Source organism: Protopterus annectens, chromosome 2.part0 (genome assembly GCF_019279795.1).
Source record: "Protopterus annectens isolate FY-2018-M chromosome 2.part0, PAN1.0, whole genome shotgun sequence".
Taxonomy (NCBI): domain Eukaryota; kingdom Metazoa; phylum Chordata; order Ceratodontiformes; family Protopteridae; genus Protopterus; species Protopterus annectens.
The window spans coordinates 1,346,220,164-1,346,243,273 of record NC_056728.1 but is presented as its reverse complement, the minus strand read 5'-3'; the positions used below and the strand labels follow the sequence as shown (position 1 = coordinate 1,346,243,273).

The window sequence follows — 23,110 nt, the reverse complement described above, 5'->3', positions numbered from 1 at the left end:
GTTTCTGAGAAAAACATGGGGGAATGTTGTTTGCAGAGTTTTAAGTGCTGGGCTGGGCTGGGCTAGTGTACTGCCTGTGTAATTGGCTGATTCTGATTGATTTCACCTGGCAGCTCTGCTAGTTCTCCTTGGTTAACTTCCTACTACTTCTATTCCTTCCTTTTCCCTTTCTGTTTCCACAGGGGGCAGCACCGCGCAAACAAGCGCAAGCACGCACACACGCACGCACACAGGCTTACACAAGCTTACACAGGCTTAGGCAGGTGCACATTCGTGTATACAAGCTTAGACGGCCTAACACAGGCTTACACGGGCGCACACATACACACAGGCTTAGACGAGTTTACACGCGTGCACACGTGCACACACAGTGTAAGCAGCTTTGCAAGAAACTTTAGTGATAGTCATGGCATACACCTTCAATTTCTGGGTTTCAGTTTAGACAACTGTAGACACACCTCTCCTAGTCCTGAGTAACTCACAGCAAACACATGCCACTCAGCTCCAATAAGCTTACAGTCTTTTTGATACATACTCCCTCATGATGTCACCCATCTTCTACTCTGTTACTCCCCTTATCATACTCTTACACTCTAGGGACATGGTTCACATAGCAGGAAATATTGGGATTCACTATCCTTATCCTCATTTGCATAGGATTGCCTACTAATGCTTGGTTACATCTTTCAGACTGAGCTTCCCCCCTTAGCAACCACTACTCAGTAGCCATGTTGTCTTCAGCCTGCCATTCACTTACATGGCAGATGAATATTTTGAATTAAATCATATTTGTGGCTTTTAAATTCTTGATTTTCTGATTTTTTAGTGCGATGCACGTTTGCGTGGCGCTGCGCTACGCTTAAACATCAGAGATCGAGGAAAAAAAAACATTTTTTTTATATTTTGCAACACATAAAAATGCCACTGGCCATATATTTGGCCATTGGCATGCTTCCTCAACTGGATGCATCCTTTATTTGGAGCTGTCATGGCTCTGTTTTGCTATTTGCAGACCGGTACTCAGTTGCCAACCAAGTACATTTCTGCAAATAACACTACTCTTGCTCGGACAGGTTAGTATTTCCTGGATCGCAAATTTACCTCATTTGCATAGCTTTCAGCAGCAAATGAGGTAATTTGCATATACTAACCCTGTCCGTGCAGGAGTCGTTTTAGGAGCTCTCTTGCACGCCCCTGCCGGCTGTTCCTGAATCGCTCGGCAGACATGTTGGCTGCATGGAGTCTTACTCTACTCTTAGACTCCGTGCAAGCCTTCGTGAATCCAGCCCATTCACTCTTACTCTTCAACTTTGCTTTTACCTGCATCCTTTCAACATGTCTTAACTGACCAAGACTACCCTGCAATAATTAAATTAAGCTGGGGGACTGAGGGCTGCTAAGCACCCAGAAGTCATGGGGGTTATAGATTTTCTGAGATGTATTTTAGAGCTTTTTTTGTGTGTGTTTTGATTCATTTATGGCTGGAACAAAAAGCATGCATGCAGAAAAGAAATTCTATTCTACTTTTTCATTTCAAGGAAGAAATATGTTGTAGCCAACTTTCAAAGCTAAAAATTACCAAAATACTAGTTCCCAATGGACTGTGAATATAAATACTTGGGAGGATACATATGTCATATCTGGAAATAGTACCTGCTCCCTACCCCCACTTCAAAAGAGGCAGTCACTTTTGTATCCACTTCTGGTATCAAACTGAGATTAAAATGAAGGCACTAATGTGATATTTCAAGCTGCTGCTGTCATATTTATATAAAGAATGCCTATTCACCTCTCCCCTTCCAAAAACAGCTATGTTCTACATATCTTTCTGATGTCACACTGAGACAAAACTGAAAAATACGAATAGAACATAACATATTTACTGTCAGTCATATATGAACTACATGCTTTTTTACTCCCCCTAAAAGATAGCTACTTGTATGTGTATCAGATTCTTGACTGTGAGGAAAATGAAAAAAAAAAATACTATAATGTTTCCAACATGTTACTTCTTGAGACAGTGCAGTGTTTCTATACAAGCTATAGCAAACCCCTGTGCACCCCTCTGAAGTTTGTGAGGAAAGTTAAAGAAGTAATGACCATACTGTCCATAGCAATACAATGATCTTTGAGGTATGGGAAGAATGTTTAAGAATTGATGCCACTGATCCCAGCCCACCACACAAGTGGAATAGCCTTCTGTGTACCCCTATGAGCAGGGCTGGTCTTAGATTAGGTGGGGTTCAGGGCAGAGGCAATGACTAAGCCCAAGTTAAAATCCACTTTTACAGCCTTGGTGTGTGGGAGCTACCAGCTGTAAAAGTTCTGAATGTTTGGTTATTATGTGATTAATTTATCCCTTCTTTCTGAGAAAAGATTGTTAAACTGAGCAAGTGCTAAGAAGGTCAATTACTTTCATCCAGACAACCCTCACCCAGCAGTTATAGCCGCAGTGTCTGATGGCTATGTAATATTTTGCCTCCACAGCGTACTTCCTAACCCGCAGACACTGAAACTAAGAACAAAGGACCTTGAAATGTATGTGCATCCAGCTAAAAGTCTGGAAATTTAAACAGTATAAAATTTGAATACCAAACAGACATAACTGTTCCCACTTTCAGTAGGAATGTGACATACTACTCATAAACACATTATGAAAATAGTGTGAGAAAAATTATACAAAAATATAAGCACATTATCAAAGCAATGGTGTAAAATTTGTAGACTTTAATGAATTGTACTGCAAAATTCTACCACACAATGATTTATTTTTGCTGTAGAAAGAGGAGATGTAAGATGTGTGTCCTCCCAAATTATTGTTGTTACTAGTATGTGTTTTTTTAAACAAGAAACATCTTTACTGAATTGTCACTTATGACATAGGCATTCATACATTTATATAAATGAAATTATACAGTGACCCCCCCCCCATTAATATTCCAAAATGTGCACCATGATTGGCCAGCATGCCCGTTGTAAATCTCACAATATACCAACGGAAAAAGATCCGGTTGCCCAAACTTTTTTCTGTTGGTATAAGGTGTCCAAAACTTTTTTTTTAAATTAAAAAAAAAAAAAAAAAAAAACGGAACAACGCAGACTTTTTTTTCTCCGTTGCTTCTGTTTCAAAGCATTGATGTACTGGGTATGTGTGGGAATGCAAGTCCTATATGCATGCGCAGTACATCAACACAAGGAAGTAGTATACCACCACCGGTGGAAGAACAGTAATGCGCCGTTATACAAAGACATTATTTAAGAAAAGTAAGTATTTTTTTTCTTAAATAATGTCATTGTATAATAGCAATAACCGACTCCGTGGTTGTGGTATATTGAAGATTTACCCACGGTTGGCTTTATTTAATCACTCAGGCTTCACCCTCATGATTAAACCACACCAACCGTGGGTAAATCTTCAATATATCACACCACATAGTTGGTTATTGCTTAAACAAACCATATTGGCATATTTTCAGTGCAAACATCATATATCACTTATAATCTTCTATACAGTTATCGTCAGTCAAACGTTACATAGCTGATTTAATTCCTGCCTTCCTTTGAATCTCATTCCTCCTCCAAAACATTATTCTGCATGTATTGTTCCCACAATTCTTATTTTTGCTATGTAATTTGCTCCTACCCTTTTCTAAAGATTCCACTTCCAGTTCTTTTATATTTGTTACTAAACTCACTACTTCTGGAACGGTTGGCTTAGACTTTGATTTCTATTTTCTAGCGGTTGCTTTTTGGCAGCCACCAGAATTAAACTAAGCAAGGCCTTACTATGTCTAAGCATTTCTGATATCACAGCTCAAAAAATCTTTTCCTTAGTTACACCAATTTGTTCACTCAATATTTCTGACAGAGTAGTCTGCAGTGAATTTTTAAAGTCTGCCAGTTCATGACACTCCCAAAACATACGTTCCCAATTGCATCTTTCTTACCCATCACACCTTCACCACTTGCTATCTACCTGAGGAAAATTTCTTTGGAGTCTGCTTGGGGTATAAAAATACCTATGCAAACACTTCCAAGCAAAGCTCTTAAATCTTCTAGACTTTGTTGCATATTTGGGAACCATACATATGTCCTCCCATTGTTTCCTTGTGAATATCAGTCTCTCATCCCAATTCTTTCTAACCTCCTATAGTTATCATGCAGTATTTTGTATGTGCTAATAATTATCCCCATTTTAACAGCAGTTTCTGTTCTAGAGTCAACTAAAAACTGTACTACTGCTGGTCTTTTACTTAGGATCCCCCTATTTCTTTCTCTTTGCCACTAGTTTGTTGGTCATGGAATCTAGTTTTCTGTGTAATATACAGCTTTAAAAATCACATGTGATGAGGGATTCAGAAAATTGTGTGAAGGGCTAAATTAAACCTGATAATAGGGATATACCTCCAAAAATAGGTACATCCTGTGTAGAGGCAAATCAGCCCTGAAAATAACAACATTCCTCCAAAATAGGGAGGTCTGCATCACAGTCCACACAAACAAGTTGAAAGCATTCCAGTCAAGTTGCTCCACATAAATGACAAAGCTGAAGAAATATTGTAAAACATCTGGTTAATTACTGCTAATGTTACTGTAAAAAACAATAAAAACATCACACATTGCCATTCATGAAAATATTGACAAAGTCTGTCCAAGTAAAAATGCTGCTACAGGTTAAAGTATTCTAATCAAGTTGCTTCACACAAATAACAAAGCCAGAGAAATATTGCTAAAACATATCTGGTTGATCATTGCCAGGATTAAAAAAAACAGCAATAACAGTTATCTCATGGTGCCATTCCTTTTATCAGCTATCCATACCACACAAATCATAAAACCAGAAATCCCTCCAAAAAGTATCTGGTTATCACTGCCAGCGTTATTTAACAAATAATAACAACACTCACCATGCAATTCCTCAATCTCTGCAGCATGCCCCTGATTTGGTATCATTTTCTTATCAGATTTATAAAATTAAAAAAAAAAAACTCCTTTCATGCCTACATTTGAATGTTGCAATGTTCTCTACCTCCTTGACCTCACAACATTAATGTGATGTGGATGTCAAGTTAACTGGATTGGAGCACCCCCATGCACTCCCTGTACTGTGGGTGCATTTTCTTTTGGTAGAGGTGCTTTATTTATCATTTAGAGTAAAGAAGTATTGCTCTAAAAATAAATACATAAAGAAAGCATGCTGCTACAAGTAGAGTGCACTAGGCAACTGCCCAATTGTCCTATGCATAAGGCCAGCCCTGGCTGCAGTTTTAGAAGCTGTTAAAACTCATAAGCCAATACTCAGAGGTTATTTATGTTGACAAGCAAGAATGTATCTAGGCACTTCCATGTTTTTAAAATTCTGTTTTGTCCCATGCCTACTGATCATCAAGTCCTAACTATGACCATTCTTTACACATCAATGGACTGACAGCCAGTCATGGCTATGGATGTCGTCTAGGCAGCCATAGTGGATTTTCCATTTTGTTATCTCTCTCCCTATCATTGATGTAAGAACTAAAATTTTCAGGGGCTTGCTATGTCTTCCTTTGTGAGTCTGCTTGTTCCCTTACATGCTTCATGAAGGCTGCCTCACAGACATGATTTGGCAGAGTTACGTGCATGTCCCTGGGCCATGCATTGCTAGCCCATATAGTGCATGCTATTCACATCTCTCCCCAGTAGGGAGTGGCATCACAGTGGTCACTTTCTACACACAAGATGGGCTATATCATATTGGCCACTTAGTCTCACTGATCTGCTTCTGCACTGTCCACCTGGTCAGTAGTTGATCCCAGGTTCTCCGGCTCACAAACAGGGTTTTATACCGCTGCGACATAGAGTTGACTTCAGATTCTTCCATTTGTATTCACAGTATCATGCTGTTCTGTTGCCTAAAATACCACAGATAGTCATCACAGAAATTACATGGGTACAAAAAAGAAATATGATGCATTTTACTGAGGCTAAAACTTACAGAAATTGCACACACCAGCTCAGAGCATTTGTACACATGCAAGCTTGCACATGTGCAATAACATTTGTGTACAGTTCCCATTTTAAATAAATGTCCCAGGGAATACAATTAAATGTATACAAAAGTACATCAGCTATCACAGCTATTTATATGATAAATATTGCATTATGTAAAGAACAGTTATTATAACTAACTAGTATTATTGTTATGTAAAGCAACTTCTATAATACCATGGTTAAATATTCCACATAATTATGCGTATACACATGCACACTTGTGTGTGTGTGTGTGTGTGTGTGTGTGTGTGTGTGTGTGTGTGTGTGTGTGTGTGTGTGTAAACACACACACACATGTATATATTCATATATATATTCAACTGCTGATGTGAAGCATCATTGGCAGTCAAATTGACATTCATACCAGCACCAGATATACTTTGTCTGACGTGACACACTTAGGAAAAAGCTGCCCATCCTCATTCACTTGTGCTGGCACACATCTTCCTGATGGAAATCCTCTACAATCCATGTCTGCACTCTTCACATGCTCCTTCAGGCTTCACTAGTACTCCAGTGAAACACTTTTCTACAGGACAGTCTTCACAGCTCTAAAACAGTAAATAAATGCTTCTTGTTCCAAGTCTACTTAATATGCAGATTAAGCAGATGTAATAGAAGGCAGCAGGGTATTTCAGATCCACTGCCACATGTTAAGCAGGCAAGAAAAAAGGATAGACACTCTGATTGGCTGTTATGTCTGCGGGCAGTGCAAAGGCCGCTTTACTGCAAATATTGGGTCTACAAGCACCCAAATTGGGCAGTTGGGGCTGATGCTGTATTTATCTCTAAAAACAGAAATTCTGGACACTTGAGAGGTACACAAGGCACCTTCACACTTTTGAATTTATTGCTGTTTTATGTCTGTATGATTCTATAAAGTCTTATTAATCTCATTAAATTATTTTTTACATTGATTTCCCTAGTACTAATAAACTACACAAACCCTTATGGGTAGTAACCTTTCTGTCTCCTGTGATGCTTTTAGATTTATTGCACACGTCAACTTTCTCAGCATAGATTGACCAATTTCTAGACACATTAAAAGCACTCACCCACCAAACATAATCCACTATTTGTAGAGTTAATTCAGTTATGATGTTTATGCTGTTTTCTGTAACAAACGTTAATAGGAATCATCCAATAAAACATTATTGTCTAAAATGGCATTGACTTGGCAATTTGTTTAAACAGTTTTGATAAATTCAGCAAATAGTCTCTTACGATGGACCAAAGTCACTTTGTTTACATATGACAATACTAAGCACAAACAGTAAATATGTTTGTCTGTCATATATTTAATTTCCCTTTTAGAAAAGTGTTGCTATATACTGTGCATTTTACTTTAAAAGACTGCAAAATGTTTGTTGTATCCTTAAAATAAATCATTTGTGCATAAAAAATAACTTTATATGTAGCATTTTCCATATGATTCTCGGTTTAACCCTTTCTTTTCATTCATTCTTTCAGACAGTATTCATATATCAAGTTACCGTATCTGCTCAGCCTGAGCTGCTTGTCTGTTGTGACATTTCTATTTTCTTTCTGTTCTCTTCTCTCAGAAACTGCAATGTACTGGTAAAAGATTCATCTGCCCATGTGTGACTGACACATTACCTGTTTGCCTACCTCCCAATCTCTTAGGACAAGAAATCTGGACAAAGCCAAAAATATTGAAAGGACAAAGGCCCAAATGTAAGTGCAATTTTTATGTATTCTTATTATTTACTTAGAAAGTTGACAGAACAACATGTTTTGAATTAACATACATTTTCTTAAGAGTATGAAGTCTGAATCTCAGTTATCTGTAATTATTTAGTGACTACAGTCCTCAATCATTTACCTGAAAACTACAAAGACCAGAAATATGGGACAAAAATCTGGACATGCTGCAAAAAACTGGACGGTTGAGAGAGATTTCTGTTTATTACAGTTCTGTCTGAAGTACTGCTTACTACCAGCAGATAAATTACAGGGGTACAGAAGGGACTTCTGGTGCATCTTTGTTGCTGTACTATACTGCCAGTAATAGAATGTCCCACCCATATGCACAAATACACATGCGTGTGTACTTAAATATGTGCAGTAGTGTTCGCATATGTTCTTTCTGATGAAAAATGAAGGTACACTCTGTGGACTCTACACTGCATACAAAAGTTAAGGAAATAAATAAGTAAATATGATCTGGACTTGGGTTTTGACAACAGGAAATTTAATTAAGTAAATCTGTAGATAATCTCTGCATGTCTTAATGTCGTTACTAGACTACATAAAAATGAAAGATACTAGTTCACATAATTAATTTTTTGAACATAAAAAGTGTATTTTATGCTTATACTTCAATGATAAATATCAATTATTCTGTATTATTATCTGTATATTACTAGTTTTAACTCAATGCTTCCAATTCTTGCAAAACACTTTTCTATTTTTTTAACATTTGTAGAAGTGGTCCCTAATGGCTCAAATACAGAGTTGATCTGGGATCAGTTACACATTAGGTAGATTGATGGTGATGGGACATTTTTACATCACTTCTGACACTGCCAATATTGTGACACTTACCCCCCTCCCATGCATGAGCCAATACAGTGAAGTAATTAATTGCAATCCATTATAAAGATCCTTACACTTTAATACATTTGTTAACTAGATAGATCCACTGGACACATGTCCCTTTTAAAGGGTGACCTGGCCTGGGAGTACTGGCTGTTAAGTGACTTGCTCAGAATTACACAGTGAGCAAATAGACGTTAAAAGAATCAAGCTCTGTATACTGGGCTACAGGAAATGGCTCACTTGCAGGCAGAGCCTTAATCCTCTGTGCGAATTGCCTTGACCTTGTTCTAACATGGAATAAAAGTCCAAATACCTTAAATGATTTAACAGCATTTATAGATAATTCAAACTTCAAGACAACAGCAGCAATAGATAAAGCAATGTGTATAGCTCAGTAGCTTAGAAGCTTCTAGATACACTGTGTGGTATAGATAGCAACGAAAGAAGGGGGTCCAGGACCAGCTTGAAATGAATAATAATGTCATGACCCTCGCATAGTTCTGAAACATGAAGCATAAAGGACCAAGTATTATCAACTACTGGGTATGCAAAGTGCTACAGACTTGTTCTCACCAACTTAAAAGTATTTATTAGAGCATGATTATTATCCTCCACATACCAAGTCACAGCTAAGCAAGCATTTTTCCTACTTAAAAAATAAACTGTTTTGACTTTTTAGGTTTATGTTGCATAACAGTTGTTAACATGTAACAAATGTTAATGCTTCATATTTTATGTTAAAATTAAACTATGAGCCTTTTCATAATAGCATTCTGTTAACAATAGCTACCAACATTTTTAAAAGTGGTGATTTTTTTTGCCTGCACATTGCTGTGATCTCTTAAAGGCAACCGCTCTGAGATTTGATCCTCCACTTTTGGAGGACTGCACTGAAATTAAGCAGTAAGCTAAGATACTGCTACTGTCATCGTTGCAGAAACCGATAAAATAGCACAGACACTAAGTGGTGTGAGATGTCAGTATGAGGAGGAACTGTCCTACCACTTCTACAGAAATGCTCTCAGATCATGGTAAAGGTGAATATACTGAAGTGTTATTTTAAGCCTCTACCACTTGCAGCTCTACTTGCTTTGATTTATCAGAATTAATGCAAATCAAAAGAAAAAAAATGGAGCAATTACCTGGTAACGAGTAGGTTGATTGAGTATGCTGTTAAAACTGCGTGATTCTGTAATTCTTAAATTTGACTGAGTGAACAAGTTTAACTACAAAGAAAAAAACAGAAATACATCACTTTAATAAAGGGGATTTCCCAAAATAAATTAATCATAATCATGCATCACAAATAACAATAATTACCTGGCCATGTCACTGCAATACACTGAATCTTTTCAATTGCTAATGAAACAGTATAAATGTTCATATCATGATAGTGTTATGGGGGCATAATTTTCATTTGAACTCTCTCTCCAACATTCCAAGCAATTTATAAAGCACGCCTGTGATGCAGCAATCTTTCAAACAGATAAAACAGCAGGCGAACAGAAATGTCCAAATAACTAATTGAATCATCACAGCAAAAGCAATGAAACAAGAAAGGAAGCACCTTTCTACCAAAAGATATCTGCTGTGTTCATTCAAGTGTTTCACATAAATCACAGCCGGTGAAACGATTTGCAAATTGCTAGACTTAGCTGCACATTTTTCTACCTTTCTTTACCAGGTTGAGACCATTTTTCAGTGGCCCTAAGACTAAAATCATGCTTGTGTAGTGAAATAAAAAGTCTGCAAACTACCCCATATCACATAGCTAACTGTAAAAGAGCATGCTATCTGTAAAACCTAGTTTGCATGGTAAAAGTGTGTCTCTTTGAAAGAAAACAGAATAATGTCAAATTTTCATGTAGCTGCTCATTAGCTGCTAAACTTCCTGTAGCACCATATCATTTGTTTTCTATGTGTTTTGCTCCTGTGCCTGCTGACTATCATGCCTCTCCCTATGGACCTAAGCTTAGTATAAGGTATCTACACTAAAGAGGTGACAACCAACAGGAGGGATGTCATTCAGGCAGGTATGAGGGTGTTTTGTGCTTCTGTATGTGGGACCTAAGCCTACTTTCTTGTATAAAGTATCTTCATTAGAGAGGTGACAGCACTCAGGAGGGGCTGTCATTCACACAGCCTTATGGGTGTTTTGTGCTTCTGCCTGTGAACCAACCTTCTGCTTGTGCACTGCAGAGATGAGCACCCTTCCCCATGACCAGATGAGACTAACTTATCTTCTAGAACATGGCCTACAGGACAGTTAGTTTTCTAGTCCTAATTTGCTACTAGAGTACTCTCACCCATCATCTAGGTGAGTTTGGCTTATCCCCCAGATCAGTGACCTGTCTGTCTAGCACTGACTGACAAGCACTCTTGCCAATCAGCAGCCAGCATCATTTTCAGACACAGGCCATGGATTTATTTTTTCCTAACTCTACTCTCCTGCTGGTGGTTGACGTAAGTGCTACATTACCACGGGGCTCTCATTGTCCTTCACCTGACATGTGAATGCTCCCAGGAGTTATCATTAGCAGTCTGGGAAGACATATCTATTCCCCCACTCCTCAATAGCCTCTCTACAAGTCCCTGCCTACAAACAGAGCAATAGACAACTGTAAACTACCATACCACCCCCTCAAAATGGGTGGACCAACAAATGACTCTCTCTCACTTCCACCCCCCCATCCCCCAGCTGGGTCATCTGACAAGCAAACCACTAAATGAACTCAAGTTGTCTGTGTCAAAAACAGGGCTTTATCCCTCTGCGCTGCAGAGATGGACACACTGGATAATTTTCTACTTTTGATAGTGTCATTTACCCTAAATGTCCACACCACTTATTCTGTGATGTATGGAGAGTCCTTCCCTCCTTTTTCTTGTTTTTTTTTGTATTTGAAAATTGAATGCCTGCTATCCAGTCATTAATGAATGTACCCAGGTATCTAGTTAGAAGTGCTGTTGGCTTTCCATTAGAGAAATTATCAGGAAGAGATTTTACAAATAATAAACTATCTGTAAGACAGCAATAAGAGAAGACATGTTGCTGGTAGAGGAGTTGGATCAAACTCTTCATCATATGACTTCAGCCAGAAGCAAGGCTAACTGCACTGCTTGTGGGGGATGTATTTCTCAGGTACACAGATCTTTGCTGTTAGTGTTGTCTTTATGTGCTGACATTATCCCAAACTGAAGGTGTACTTCCTTGTCTCATCCAAGGTTATAACCATACAAAGAAGGGGAAGGATTCATAGCATCCACCCGCTCCTTTCTGAACTACAGCTCAAATGAACTCTTGTATCAGTTATAAGCTTCTGTTTAGTTACTTGCTGCATTGTGTTGGCAGTAGAAATGTGTTCCTGCAGCTAGACTGAGGTGAGGTGAGGTAAGGTGTGTTGATGCACATTTTCTAAGGGGAGGTCAGAGGTGGATGCACTCCTGTAGCTCTACTGAGTTGAGGTTTGTTGATACCCTTCCTCTGTGGGGGGTGAGATGTGCTGCTGCACCTAGACTAAGATGAGGTATGTTGATGCACTCCCTCTATTGGGGGGGGGGGGTAATTTGGTCCTGCACCTAGACTAAGGTGAAGTGTGTTGATGCACTTCTGTAGGGGTTAAACTCACCACATTGTGTGGAAAGCTTCGCATTTAGCAAAGAAGTGAAGCAGTGTTCCACTGCTCCACTTCAAGCAGTGGTGGCTCCGCTTTCCATTCCCTGATTGGCTCTGAAATCACAGTTATAGCCAGTCAGCAAAGAGACAGAATGGGGGATAGCCAGAGAGCAACTTCCAGAGCTTAAGCCACCAATCAGAATTCCTGGTAGAGGTCTGTGGCTCTGTGTCAGCCACTTAAGATATCCTGAAGCATAGATGAGAAGCAAAAATAACCTACTGTCATTGTCCTTTCCTCCTTGATAAACTCTGTTGTGGATAATCACAGTTAATGAAGGAGAGAAAAAAATAAAATAAAAAAATAGCAGAACAGGACCACGTAACTGCAATAACAACTGTTACAAGGATGTTTGTGTGTGTGTGTGTGTGTGTGTGTGTGTGGGGGGGGTGTCTGACAATATCTTAGCTAAAGAATCAGGGGCAAAGGCAGAAAATAACTGGGGCAAAGCTCCCAAATCAGAGACACATTTTAATTATTGTTCTGCAGTCCACAATATATGAAGAATTCCTGAAGAATCGATAAAAATATGAGAACAAATTAGGGATATTCAGCAAAGTTAAGGATAGATGAGAATATCTTATGTCTGTGTGTGGGGATGGGAATATGGGAGATGTAATGCTTAGCTCTGTATATGTCTGACAGCAGTAACTTCACTGTTGGTACAAATTATGCATGTCTTCCTTCACTGAATCACAATGAAACGTAAGGAGTACATGGTCAATAAAGTGGCTTTAATTGCTGGGCACGTTTTTCTTTGTGTCTGTATGCGCATGGGGGGATGCTTCTCTATATGTTTCTGTCTGTGCCCAACAATTCTAGCTACTTAATTGACAGAGTACTCCTCAGATATTTTATTTTGATTCAATTAATGAAGAAATGCATAAATAAAAGTAGAAGTAAAGTCATTGCTGTGTGTGTGTGTGTGTGTGTGTGTGTGTGTGTGTGTGTGTGTGTGTGTGTGTGTGTGTGTGTGTGTGTGTGTGTGTGTGTGTGTGTGTGTGTGTGTGTGTGTGTGTGTGTGTGTGTGTGTGTGGTGTGTGTGTGGTGTGTGTGTGTGTGTGTGTATCTGAGTTTCTCTATATGTGTGAGACACTATAAGAAGGATTCATAATGGTTACCACAAAGTGTACACTGTGTGTACACTTTATGTACACTTTCTGAATTCAAGAACAATGCTGCCACAATGCTAGTGCTGTCTATTCACTTAGAAAGGTTACACTAAGTGTACTAATTTTGCAAATATTTGTGCCTGCATGAGTGCTTGTGTGTGTGTGTGTGTGTGTGTGTGTGTGTGTGTGTGTATAAACATGATTAAATACTTATATAATGTATATTTTGGTTGAAGAACCATAGCTGTGAGCAAGGTATGCTTTTTGCACAGTGTGAAAATAGAGTATTTCTCATTTTGACTACTTGTCACACATTGCTATGATCTATGTCAACATAGGCCTGTTAGCAGGTTGAGACCTACAGCAAGAGGGGATATGCTCCTGAATGCGGACCAAGGTGTGGTGTGTTGATGCACTTCCTGTGTTCCCATTTGTCTGTCTCTTCAGGATTGAGACGAAGCACTGAGATGATTTATGAAGTGGTTTTCTTAGGGGTCTGTGGCTGATTGCTGAAAATAAGTTGACTGTTTCTGTATATTGATTGTTTTTCTGTGTCTGAAGTAATCTGACATAAACATATGCTGCTGTCTAAACTATTATTCCCTCCTGGGAGTATAAACGTGTAGTTTTGGCTTGAAGCTAACTCTGAAAAATGATTTTTGGTCTCAGCCATCTTCACCTTTTGGAGTGCTGGAACTCCCCCCCCCCCCACACACACACACACATTTTGTGTGCTGGACCCATCACCCCTTTTTGTTTACTGGCTTTCACTAGTATTTTGTCTAGTTCATTTTATGTGTGCAGATGTACATACATTTCATTATAATCGGCTTAAAGTGATAACATTAGGTTCTGTATTTATGTTTTTATATGTATTTCTCATTTCATAGCCTTTTTTGATGCTCCTTAATATTTTGCTTTTATTTGTTTACTTGGACATAATGTCTGTAAGTATTTTTGTGGATCACTACCCCTGCTTTTCTTTCCATCTATAATTTGATACCCATGTCATACTTAGTACTGAGTACAATTATAGCAGCGAAGGATATTTTTGCTGCCTTATAATCTATGCAGGTGGTTCTAATTTGCATGTTTATCCTGCTACACAGCAAGCTATATTTTATGGTTTAGTATAAGTGTCGTACAGAGATATGACTTCTGCCCAAACACAAATGCTCAGTTTGGACAAATTCAAACACTGTGTTTTATTTCTTTTTTCTTCAAATTTTCTTCTAATTTGCTGAAAAGGGAAAAGGCAAATACTTTATTTTTCTGTATAAACCTTGTTTGTACCTTTTTTCTGCATAAAGGAAATCCTGGTAGTGATTATGCTAAATATTAGAGGTTCCCTGTATAAAACATCAGTTCTGGACAAATACCCATTCATAATCTTCTGATCATGGTTTTGTGCATTTACAGTACAATTTTCAGTATTTCAAGGACACCCACATGTACAATTTCCAGCAGGAAGCCATATACATTTTTTTGAGTGATCAAAGATTCACAGATGTGAGTGGGTCTAATAATATCTTAATAAGCAGCTGAATTTAAATGTGGTATACGTATTCTAATTACTGTATTACTCAGATCAGATTAGCTTACAAAGTGTTATGGTAGAAATCTGATTGGAATGTCTGAATTTAAAAAATCTGGCTTCTGCTTAAAGTTATTTTAGTTATGCAATTTTATAAGCAGACTTCATACTACCTAAAATCTCACCGACCAAATTATATTTTAATGTGAGTAAATCTCAACCTTGCTCCTTGAAAAAAAAAAAAAAATGTTATAATGTGTGGCTACAATGGGAGGTGAAAATTAAGAAAAGCAATCTGTTTTCAGATCAGCAATAAATATGTAGTATATGTTCAAGCTATATAACTGTCTCAGGGTATTAACACACTTAAGGTCTCACCAAGGCAAAATATATACTCAGGTGTTTCCCATCTCAAAGTTCATGTATATAAAAAAAGAGATATAAAACAAGTAAAACTCGAGTGTACAAGAAAAAAAAAAGAATTAAAACAATAAGCCATTTTATAGTGGTAGTAACTCACAATTAGGATGTGGATAATACACTGCATTACTCATGGTGATGTAGATTGCTTGAGGGGATTGGCCAGCAGAATACATCACATTATCCTGAGTAAATTCTAGCATAACCTACACTCACTCAAAGTTTATTCTTAAAATACTTGAGTAAACTTAATAGGACTGAAGTCTAGCATTCTAATTTAACAAAATAAATGTCAAAGTGATGGGCTTGAGAGGGGAAGCAATAAGAAAGCAATGCATTGTGCAAGGGAGCTTGTGCAATGTGTTTCCATACAAATATCAGTTTGTAATTCAGAGACATACTGACTCATGAATCACAATGTCATATTTTCCCTAGTCTAGCTAACACAATGCAAAGTTCATTAGCAGACAAGAGTGCAAACTACCTCTCTGTTATTGTTATACATGATTCTTGAACAGCCATTTTGCAGACACGGGGGTGGGGGGGGGGGGGGAATGCATGCAAAAGAACTTTGCATTAATTGTATGATGTGACCTGTGCCAAATGTTTAATTGTTATCCAGAGATTACATAGTGTGGAGAAAGGGAGTGTAGAAGGAGTAACCTAAGACTGACAACCAAACATAACTGTTGGGGGAGGTAGCCTGGTACAATGGGGGGGGGGGCAGAGAGAGAGAGAAGCCAAGTCAAACTTGAGATCATCCTAGTTGGAAGAAGCTGGAAAGACTCCTGCTGCAGAATATGGGTGGAGAGGAGCTGCTTCCCCTTTACACAGGCATTTGCATGGTTGTATACCTGCCATATTGTGATCAGACACCATAACCAGGGACCATGGATGAATGGAGGCATGCATTTACATTCCTCAGCATACCAGACACTGCATCATGCCTTTCATTTAAAAGAGATTGAGGAAAAAAGGCATACAAAACAACCACTACCCTTGCAGAGGTGACATTTGTAAGTTCCTTGACTGTTGTGCACTCTGAAAGATTAGTGCTAGTAGAAATCTGGGGTGTGAAATGAATAGTTAAATAATGGGACTCAAGGTAAGATGGTCACAGTGGAACAAGGGTCAGAAAAGAAAAAAGAAAACTTAGAAGTACTGGCTGGGGTGTGTGTGGAAGCAGGACATCAGGGTAAGATAAGGGTTGTTATTAAACAGATGCTGTGGCATGACTGCTGTCATATATTCTGTTATATCCATTACACGAACAAACTTAATACTTCATTGAGGAGTTATGCTGCATTCACAGGGTAAAATGTCATTCTACAAATATAGAAACGTTTTGGGTGCTTTTTGTCCCACCCCCCAGCTGCTGACCATTAATCCTCTGTGAAAAATCCATTGATTTCCTGTAGTGTGAAGATCAGTCACAGAGGCTGTCATTCCAACAGTCATCAGGGTTTTTTTCTTTTAGGCCATAACCCTATTCCTTGGTGGCAGATATGGTTGCGTGTGTCACTGCAATGGTCTGTTGTGCTCTCCCCCTGCATGTGAGTACTGTCACCCACAAACTGATGGCTTCCATCACCAGCTTGGTGAGACTAGTCCACATCTACACTTACAGCTATTTCACATGCAAGCATCCATTCTTATGTGGCAAAACAGCCACTGGGCCCTGCCTTCCCGATATATCTATATATATCTATATCTATATCTACGTATCTCTCTCTCTCTCTCTCTCTATATATATATATATATATATATCAACTTTCTAAGTGAGTTATAGTAATATTTAAAATTACCTTAATTTTGGGCCTTTGTCCTTCATTATTTTTGTCTTTCTCTCTGATTGCTAAGTATGGAAGTTGAGAGCTATGGTCAAGAGTCTGGAGCTGTGAGAGGAAAGCCTCAACCACTGAGCCACAATACTGGTCTCTCATGGACTACCCCATGCTGCTTGGCAGGTATCATCTCAACTAACGGTCATAAGAGTTAGTCCATCTTTCTCCAAAAATATTCAGAGATGTAGATCTCTGAGGTAGTAATATAGCTGGTTTGTAGGATGAGTGCTTCCACTGTCCGCTACGTCTGCATTACTTCACAGGAGCTTTTGATATGCATATTTTCCATTAATGAGTTGTGCCTGACCCCTTCAGAGAGCTTTGACTGTGAAATAATTACTTCCTACTGATTTTATTTTGACTATCCACACAGTGTAACATAATAGATACTTTGAAATTGTTTTATTTTTTTCAAAATCTGATCTATGTGATAAGATCTTAGACATTTTCACCTCATTTTGACCCAATTCTGTTACAACCACCTATCACTTTCTTTGTGAGCATTCCTTCTGTGATACATTATAAAGAACATTCCTTGTCAGTTATGTTTGAACTAACAAGATAAGCATTTTTTGCACATGAATACACAACTCTCCTTATCAAAATGCTTTGAATATTTCTGTTTAATTTCTGCAAGTCTTTTGTGTTTTTAATACCATGATAGGAATGAACCCTATTCCTAAGTCAGAGTTTAATTAAAGTTCATGAAATTAGTAATGTTTCAATCTTTGATGTTAGCCAAAAGTGATCTTCCTAGTACCTGCAATGTGTCCAGAACTAAATCCTTCTTAATTTATACAGAGTTACGTGTACTGGTAACATATCTAAGTATATTAGACCCATTACTTCTGCTACTACTGGAACTGTCTGGGTATCTTTCTTCTACACTGCTCTCATTTCTGCCTGCAAATCCTGATATTTTTTTTTACTTTGTGTCTGTGTGTAAGACACTGTAGTCACTGGGTGCAGCAATTTCAATGATCAATGCTACTTTTGTCTTTTATCATGGATATTTGGTTTTCTTACATCTATTTTTCAAACTGTTGGCAATGGGTGATCTCATGTGATATACACTTCATTCTGTATAATGCTTTGTAGTTCATGTTTCCAATGCTTCTCAGATACTTCTATATTGTATTGTTGCACAATCCTCAGTGCAACAGTCTTGCCACATTATGGTGCCTTTCAGTGTACAGGTCCACTGATTTGAGTATATCGCACCCAGAAAGAAGGTGTGTAAATGTTTCCAGTTCTTTTTTACAGAACCTACATTTGTCTGTTTCTCCCACATGTTCAATGGACTTTGTAAACCAACATGTACATTGCCCACTATGCTGGGCTGCCATTATTAACCTTTTATTCTTTGGTTTCAACTCACCTCTTTTTAACCATTCCTGTGTAAAATCCTGATCAACATGAGGTTGCTCCAGTAGATATCTATACTTAGTTGCCACTATATTTATGGATTTTCCACATTCGTTCCTTCTCATCTGATTCCTGAACTTATATTTTTTCTTGTTTTTTTTTTGCACAGTCAGTTGCTGTTTGATTTTTGTCTGTTTCTGGTTTGGTTCTCATTAGTGCTTGACAGCAAAATGCTTCTGCTAAATGAAGCAGAGAAGTCATCTTAGACTTCCTCTGCTCATGTTTTAAAACTTTCACTACATTTGGAACTGGTGAGGTCAGCAGATAGGTATGCAGCCCCATGACTGTAAATCTCTTCATTGTAAACAATTTCAAGGAGGCCCATACCTTCTTCAGAATGAGGAATGTATAATCTTGGTATACACTGATTTTTATACATCATTTAAAAAGTGTGAAGCATTTTCTTGTATTGCTGCCTGACTGATCCTTCGATCATACCAAAACTGTAAGTTAGAACAAGAAGAATACATTGGTTTATAGCTTAGATGTTATTCCTAGACATCAAGACTTAGTTTTCTGAAGTATTCCTTACTGACTTTTATTTGCATTTGTTCATGTTATATTGCTGATCCTTCATCAGTTCCCAAATACTTATACACTCCCTTCTGCTCAAGTTCCTTTATATCACATTTCTGTTCTAAACTGATATTTTCTTGGTACTGCAACTTTCCTGCTTTAAATGCTGCTTTTGCAAATTTATCAAGACCAAATGATATTCTTGTATTATCTGAGAAAGTTCTAACCACTTTCAGTTATGCTTTTAGCTCCTCATCTGATGAACATCCACAAGAAGTGGATGAGAAGCCTTTAAGCAAGGATGTTTCCCAGGAGACAAATTGTAATGACCTAATCTGTTAAATAAACAGCTTAATGGGTTAAGGGCAAGACAAGACAGCAGCAGTGACAATCACCCTGGAATATCCCCCTTAGAATTTTTATCTCCGGGATAATAATTTGCCCTTTGTCGTGGCTTAACTGTAAAGTGGTTTGCCACTGTTTCATGGTCACTGTAATGTAATTGATCAATGTAGGATGTATCTTATACATCTGTAAGCACTTCTTTATCCAAGAATGTAGGATACTGTCAACTTTTTTGGTAGTCTATGCCATACTTAGATTATTCCCCTTTTTCCAATTCTGTATTATGGGTTTATTTACCAACAAATAATCCTTTGTTCCATATGACTTTCTGTTACTCTTTTGCTTTATCGCCATGATTAAGTTTTTTTTAAATGACTACAAACTCTGCCTGCATCAATTCTAGTATATAGTTTGTACATTGTCAGAAGGCAAGTTATTGATCTATAATTTTTAGGATGGCTTACAGGTTCACTCTTAAGGAGGAGTATCTTTTTCTTGTTGTTAATCAGGCTGGTGTCTGTTTGGGATGAACATATAAGTATTTCTTATTCATAGCTAAATCTTTGTGCAAAGATGTTAATACTTTTTAGCTAGAAGTTGGGTACTACATCTGAGCCTAGGGTTTTCCAGTTAGGAGCTTTTCTTAATTTTGTTCCAGTCTCTCTGGCCGATACTTCATCCCATTTCAAATCATGTACATTTGAACTTCTCACTGTTTCATTTAATTTTTCTGAACATTCAGCATCTTTGTTATGTTCCACAATTTTTCATAAATATTTCTCCAAAATGTGTCTATATCTGGTGGTATTTGTATTACTTTTGCTTTATTTCCATGTTTGTTTGTGTCTTTCGGATTTTCCCGGTTAGGGGTCGTCACAGCGGAACTCCAGTCCGCTAATGATTGGCAGTAGATTTTTTACGTGCCGAGTTTGCCAGCCCTGACGCACAACCTTCAACGAAGGTACGCCCATTCACGCATGTCTCCACACATTTTGCTTTATTTCCATATTCTCTAAAAAACTTTTTTGGGTCAGTAATGAATTGCTTATTTTGTACTTTTCCTTTATATGTATTTGCATATATTCTGTGTTTTTCTGCCTGTGCTGATATCTTCAGTTTATTATTTACAATAGTGTAAGATAGATCCTGCTCTGTTCTGAAACTGTGCATTGTTTTTATCACGTCTAACTTTCTAAGTATTTTTGTTGATTTGTTCCCTCCTCCATATTCTTCTAACACTGACACTTCTTAATTGCTTTATAGTTTTCTCTATTCAGGGCTTCCATGATGGCGTTTTTTCCTTCTCTTCTTTTCCCTTATTGTTCTATGTTTTTAAGGTAAGACTTCATCTGTTATTAATTTAGCTGCACAATTATATATCCTATTTACTTTTGTTATATCACACAAGTTTCTGTTAATAGTCTTGATAACTGTGTCTATCTGTGTTATCAGATTTCTAGCAGTGTGGGTCTTATTTACTTTATGTAATCTATTTCTTTCACCAATCTTAATATGTCAATCCATCTCTATTAAATCAAGCAACTCTTCCCTTAGATCGCTTTCTTCTAAACTGTGAGCACATTCTTTGCTCTGTGTCCTGCAGGCATTCTACAGAAATTTCCAGAACATCTTCCTGTGACATATCTTCTTCATTGCATCCTGCATCAGCTGCAAATCCTTCATATGGGAACTCATTGGCCCATCACTCCACAACATTACCTGTGTTAGAGCTATCACTTTGTTTCTGCTCCTTCCCTTCCTGTGCAGCTCAGACTGAACTTCTGTACTGGTTTCCTGCTGAAGGCTCCAGATCATAATCATGTGGCAAGTCAACAGATGCCACCTATTCCATCTGCTTCTTCTTAGTCTGGGAACTCATTCTTCCATTGTGCTGTGGCATTACCTGCGTTGGATGTTCTACACTAAAGCCTTCACTTTGCAGGTAAGTGGCATTACCTGTGTTGGAGGTTCTACACTAAATCCTTCACTTTGCAGGTAATCCAAACTTCTCCGTTACTAATCCTCTTTTCTATTTTCCCCTCTATGTTCTTATTTATTTGTTATTTTTTTTGTATTGTGAAATTGTTCATATCTTGGTGTCTTTTGACTATATTTCTCTTCCAATAACTTTGGTGCTGCTTTTTTACATTGATTAGTTTAGCATTCTCCTTTGCATAAATATTTCACTATATCGAATCTGTTTTCCTTTCCATGTCCATATTTCTTCTTCAGATGTCTTCTGCTTCATCTGTTTTGCCTTAATTTGGGGACTCATTGTTCCATTATGCTGTGACATTACCTGTGTTGGATCTTCTACTCTAAATCCTTTACTTCGAAGGTAATCCATGACTTTGGTTTCTGTTTGCTTAACTTCTACCTTACTAATTCTCTGTTGTACATTCCCCATTGATTTCTTACTTTTTTCCTTATGAAATTTTCCATATCTAGATGCATTTGGCTGTATTACTCTTCAAATATCTTTGGAGCTTCTTTTTTGTATTGATTTGTTTGGCTTTCTCCATTGTATAAATATTGCACCATATCAGATTACTTTTTCTTTCCCACATCCATGTTTGTTTTCTCTATCTTTCAAAAATCTCTGGGTTTTGTTCTTTATTTTTTCACTTTGTCTGTCGCTTCTTTTTCCAGGCAGCAAAGTTTCTTTGTATATATAATGTTTTTTATGGATCAGTGGTATTAATGAATGCAAATTTGCATTTGAAGCATTTAACTATTTTTTTTTTTGAATATTTTCCTTTGCTCTAATTTCTCTGTTAATCATTCTGAATATCTTCTATCTGGAAATTGGGTTTATGTTTACCCATTGAATTGCAACATCATCGAATGGCATATTTCGTTGAACATGCTGTTCATTGAACCATTTAGACTAAGAGTGCATTATGGTAGGGATGAAGTAATTTGTCCTTTCCCCACGATCTCAGTTGGTATATATAATTAGTGGGGGGGGGGTGCAGCCCACCACATGAGGAGGGTTATTAGAACGGCATTTACAATGTAATGTCATTTGATGATATTACCATTCGATGGGTAAACACAGACCCCTGGAAATTTTGTGCTTCTTGCATAAAAGTAACAATGCATGATTTCGTCCTTATCCTCAATAGTCCACTCTGTCATCTTTATGGGTCTTTTTTTGGCCTGTGTGCATTGTGATTTTTGTGGACTACAACTTCCTTCTACAACAGCAGGACCACCCTCCCCTTGAGCCTGGCCTAACACCATTGTAGGAATGTTTCTATGTCTTGAGGATTCTACTTTGCCATTTTTTCCAAGCTTGACACCAGTGTGTACACCAGGATTGGGCACCGTTTTATCTTGGGACTTATGAACCCAGCTGCCTTTTTATTTTTAACCTGCCTCTCTCCATGATATATGCTCTATAAAATACAATCTGTATATCAGTGTTGTTTTTAAGAGATTTTGTAAAACGGGGCCTAGCAGATGTAAAGGTGCTCACCAAGACGAGGATGAATTCAGTCCCAGCAGTGCTGCTCTTCTTTTCTCCATTTCTGTTTTGTTTAATTTCTCCAAGTCTTTTGGGGTTTTAATACCATGATGGGAATGGACCGCATTCCTAAGTGAAAGTATAATTAAAGTTCGTGAAATTAGTATTGTTTCAATCTTTGATGTTAG

The 23,110-nt window shown here is 37.8% G+C and overlaps 1 protein-coding gene across 1 annotated transcript in view; it reads right to left on the bottom strand.

The window, feature by feature from the left end:
* The window catches only part of TRPC3 (transient receptor potential cation channel subfamily C member 3), a 1,904,470-nt gene that overhangs the window by 239,184 nt on the left and 1,642,176 nt on the right, over nucleotides 1-23,110 (bottom strand). The window contains exon 10 of the mRNA XM_044061528.1: nucleotides 9,732-9,815. Within this exon, the coding sequence (XP_043917463.1) occupies nucleotides 9,732-9,815 (84 nt within the window). The remainder of the gene's footprint in view (nucleotides 1-9,731; nucleotides 9,816-23,110) is intronic.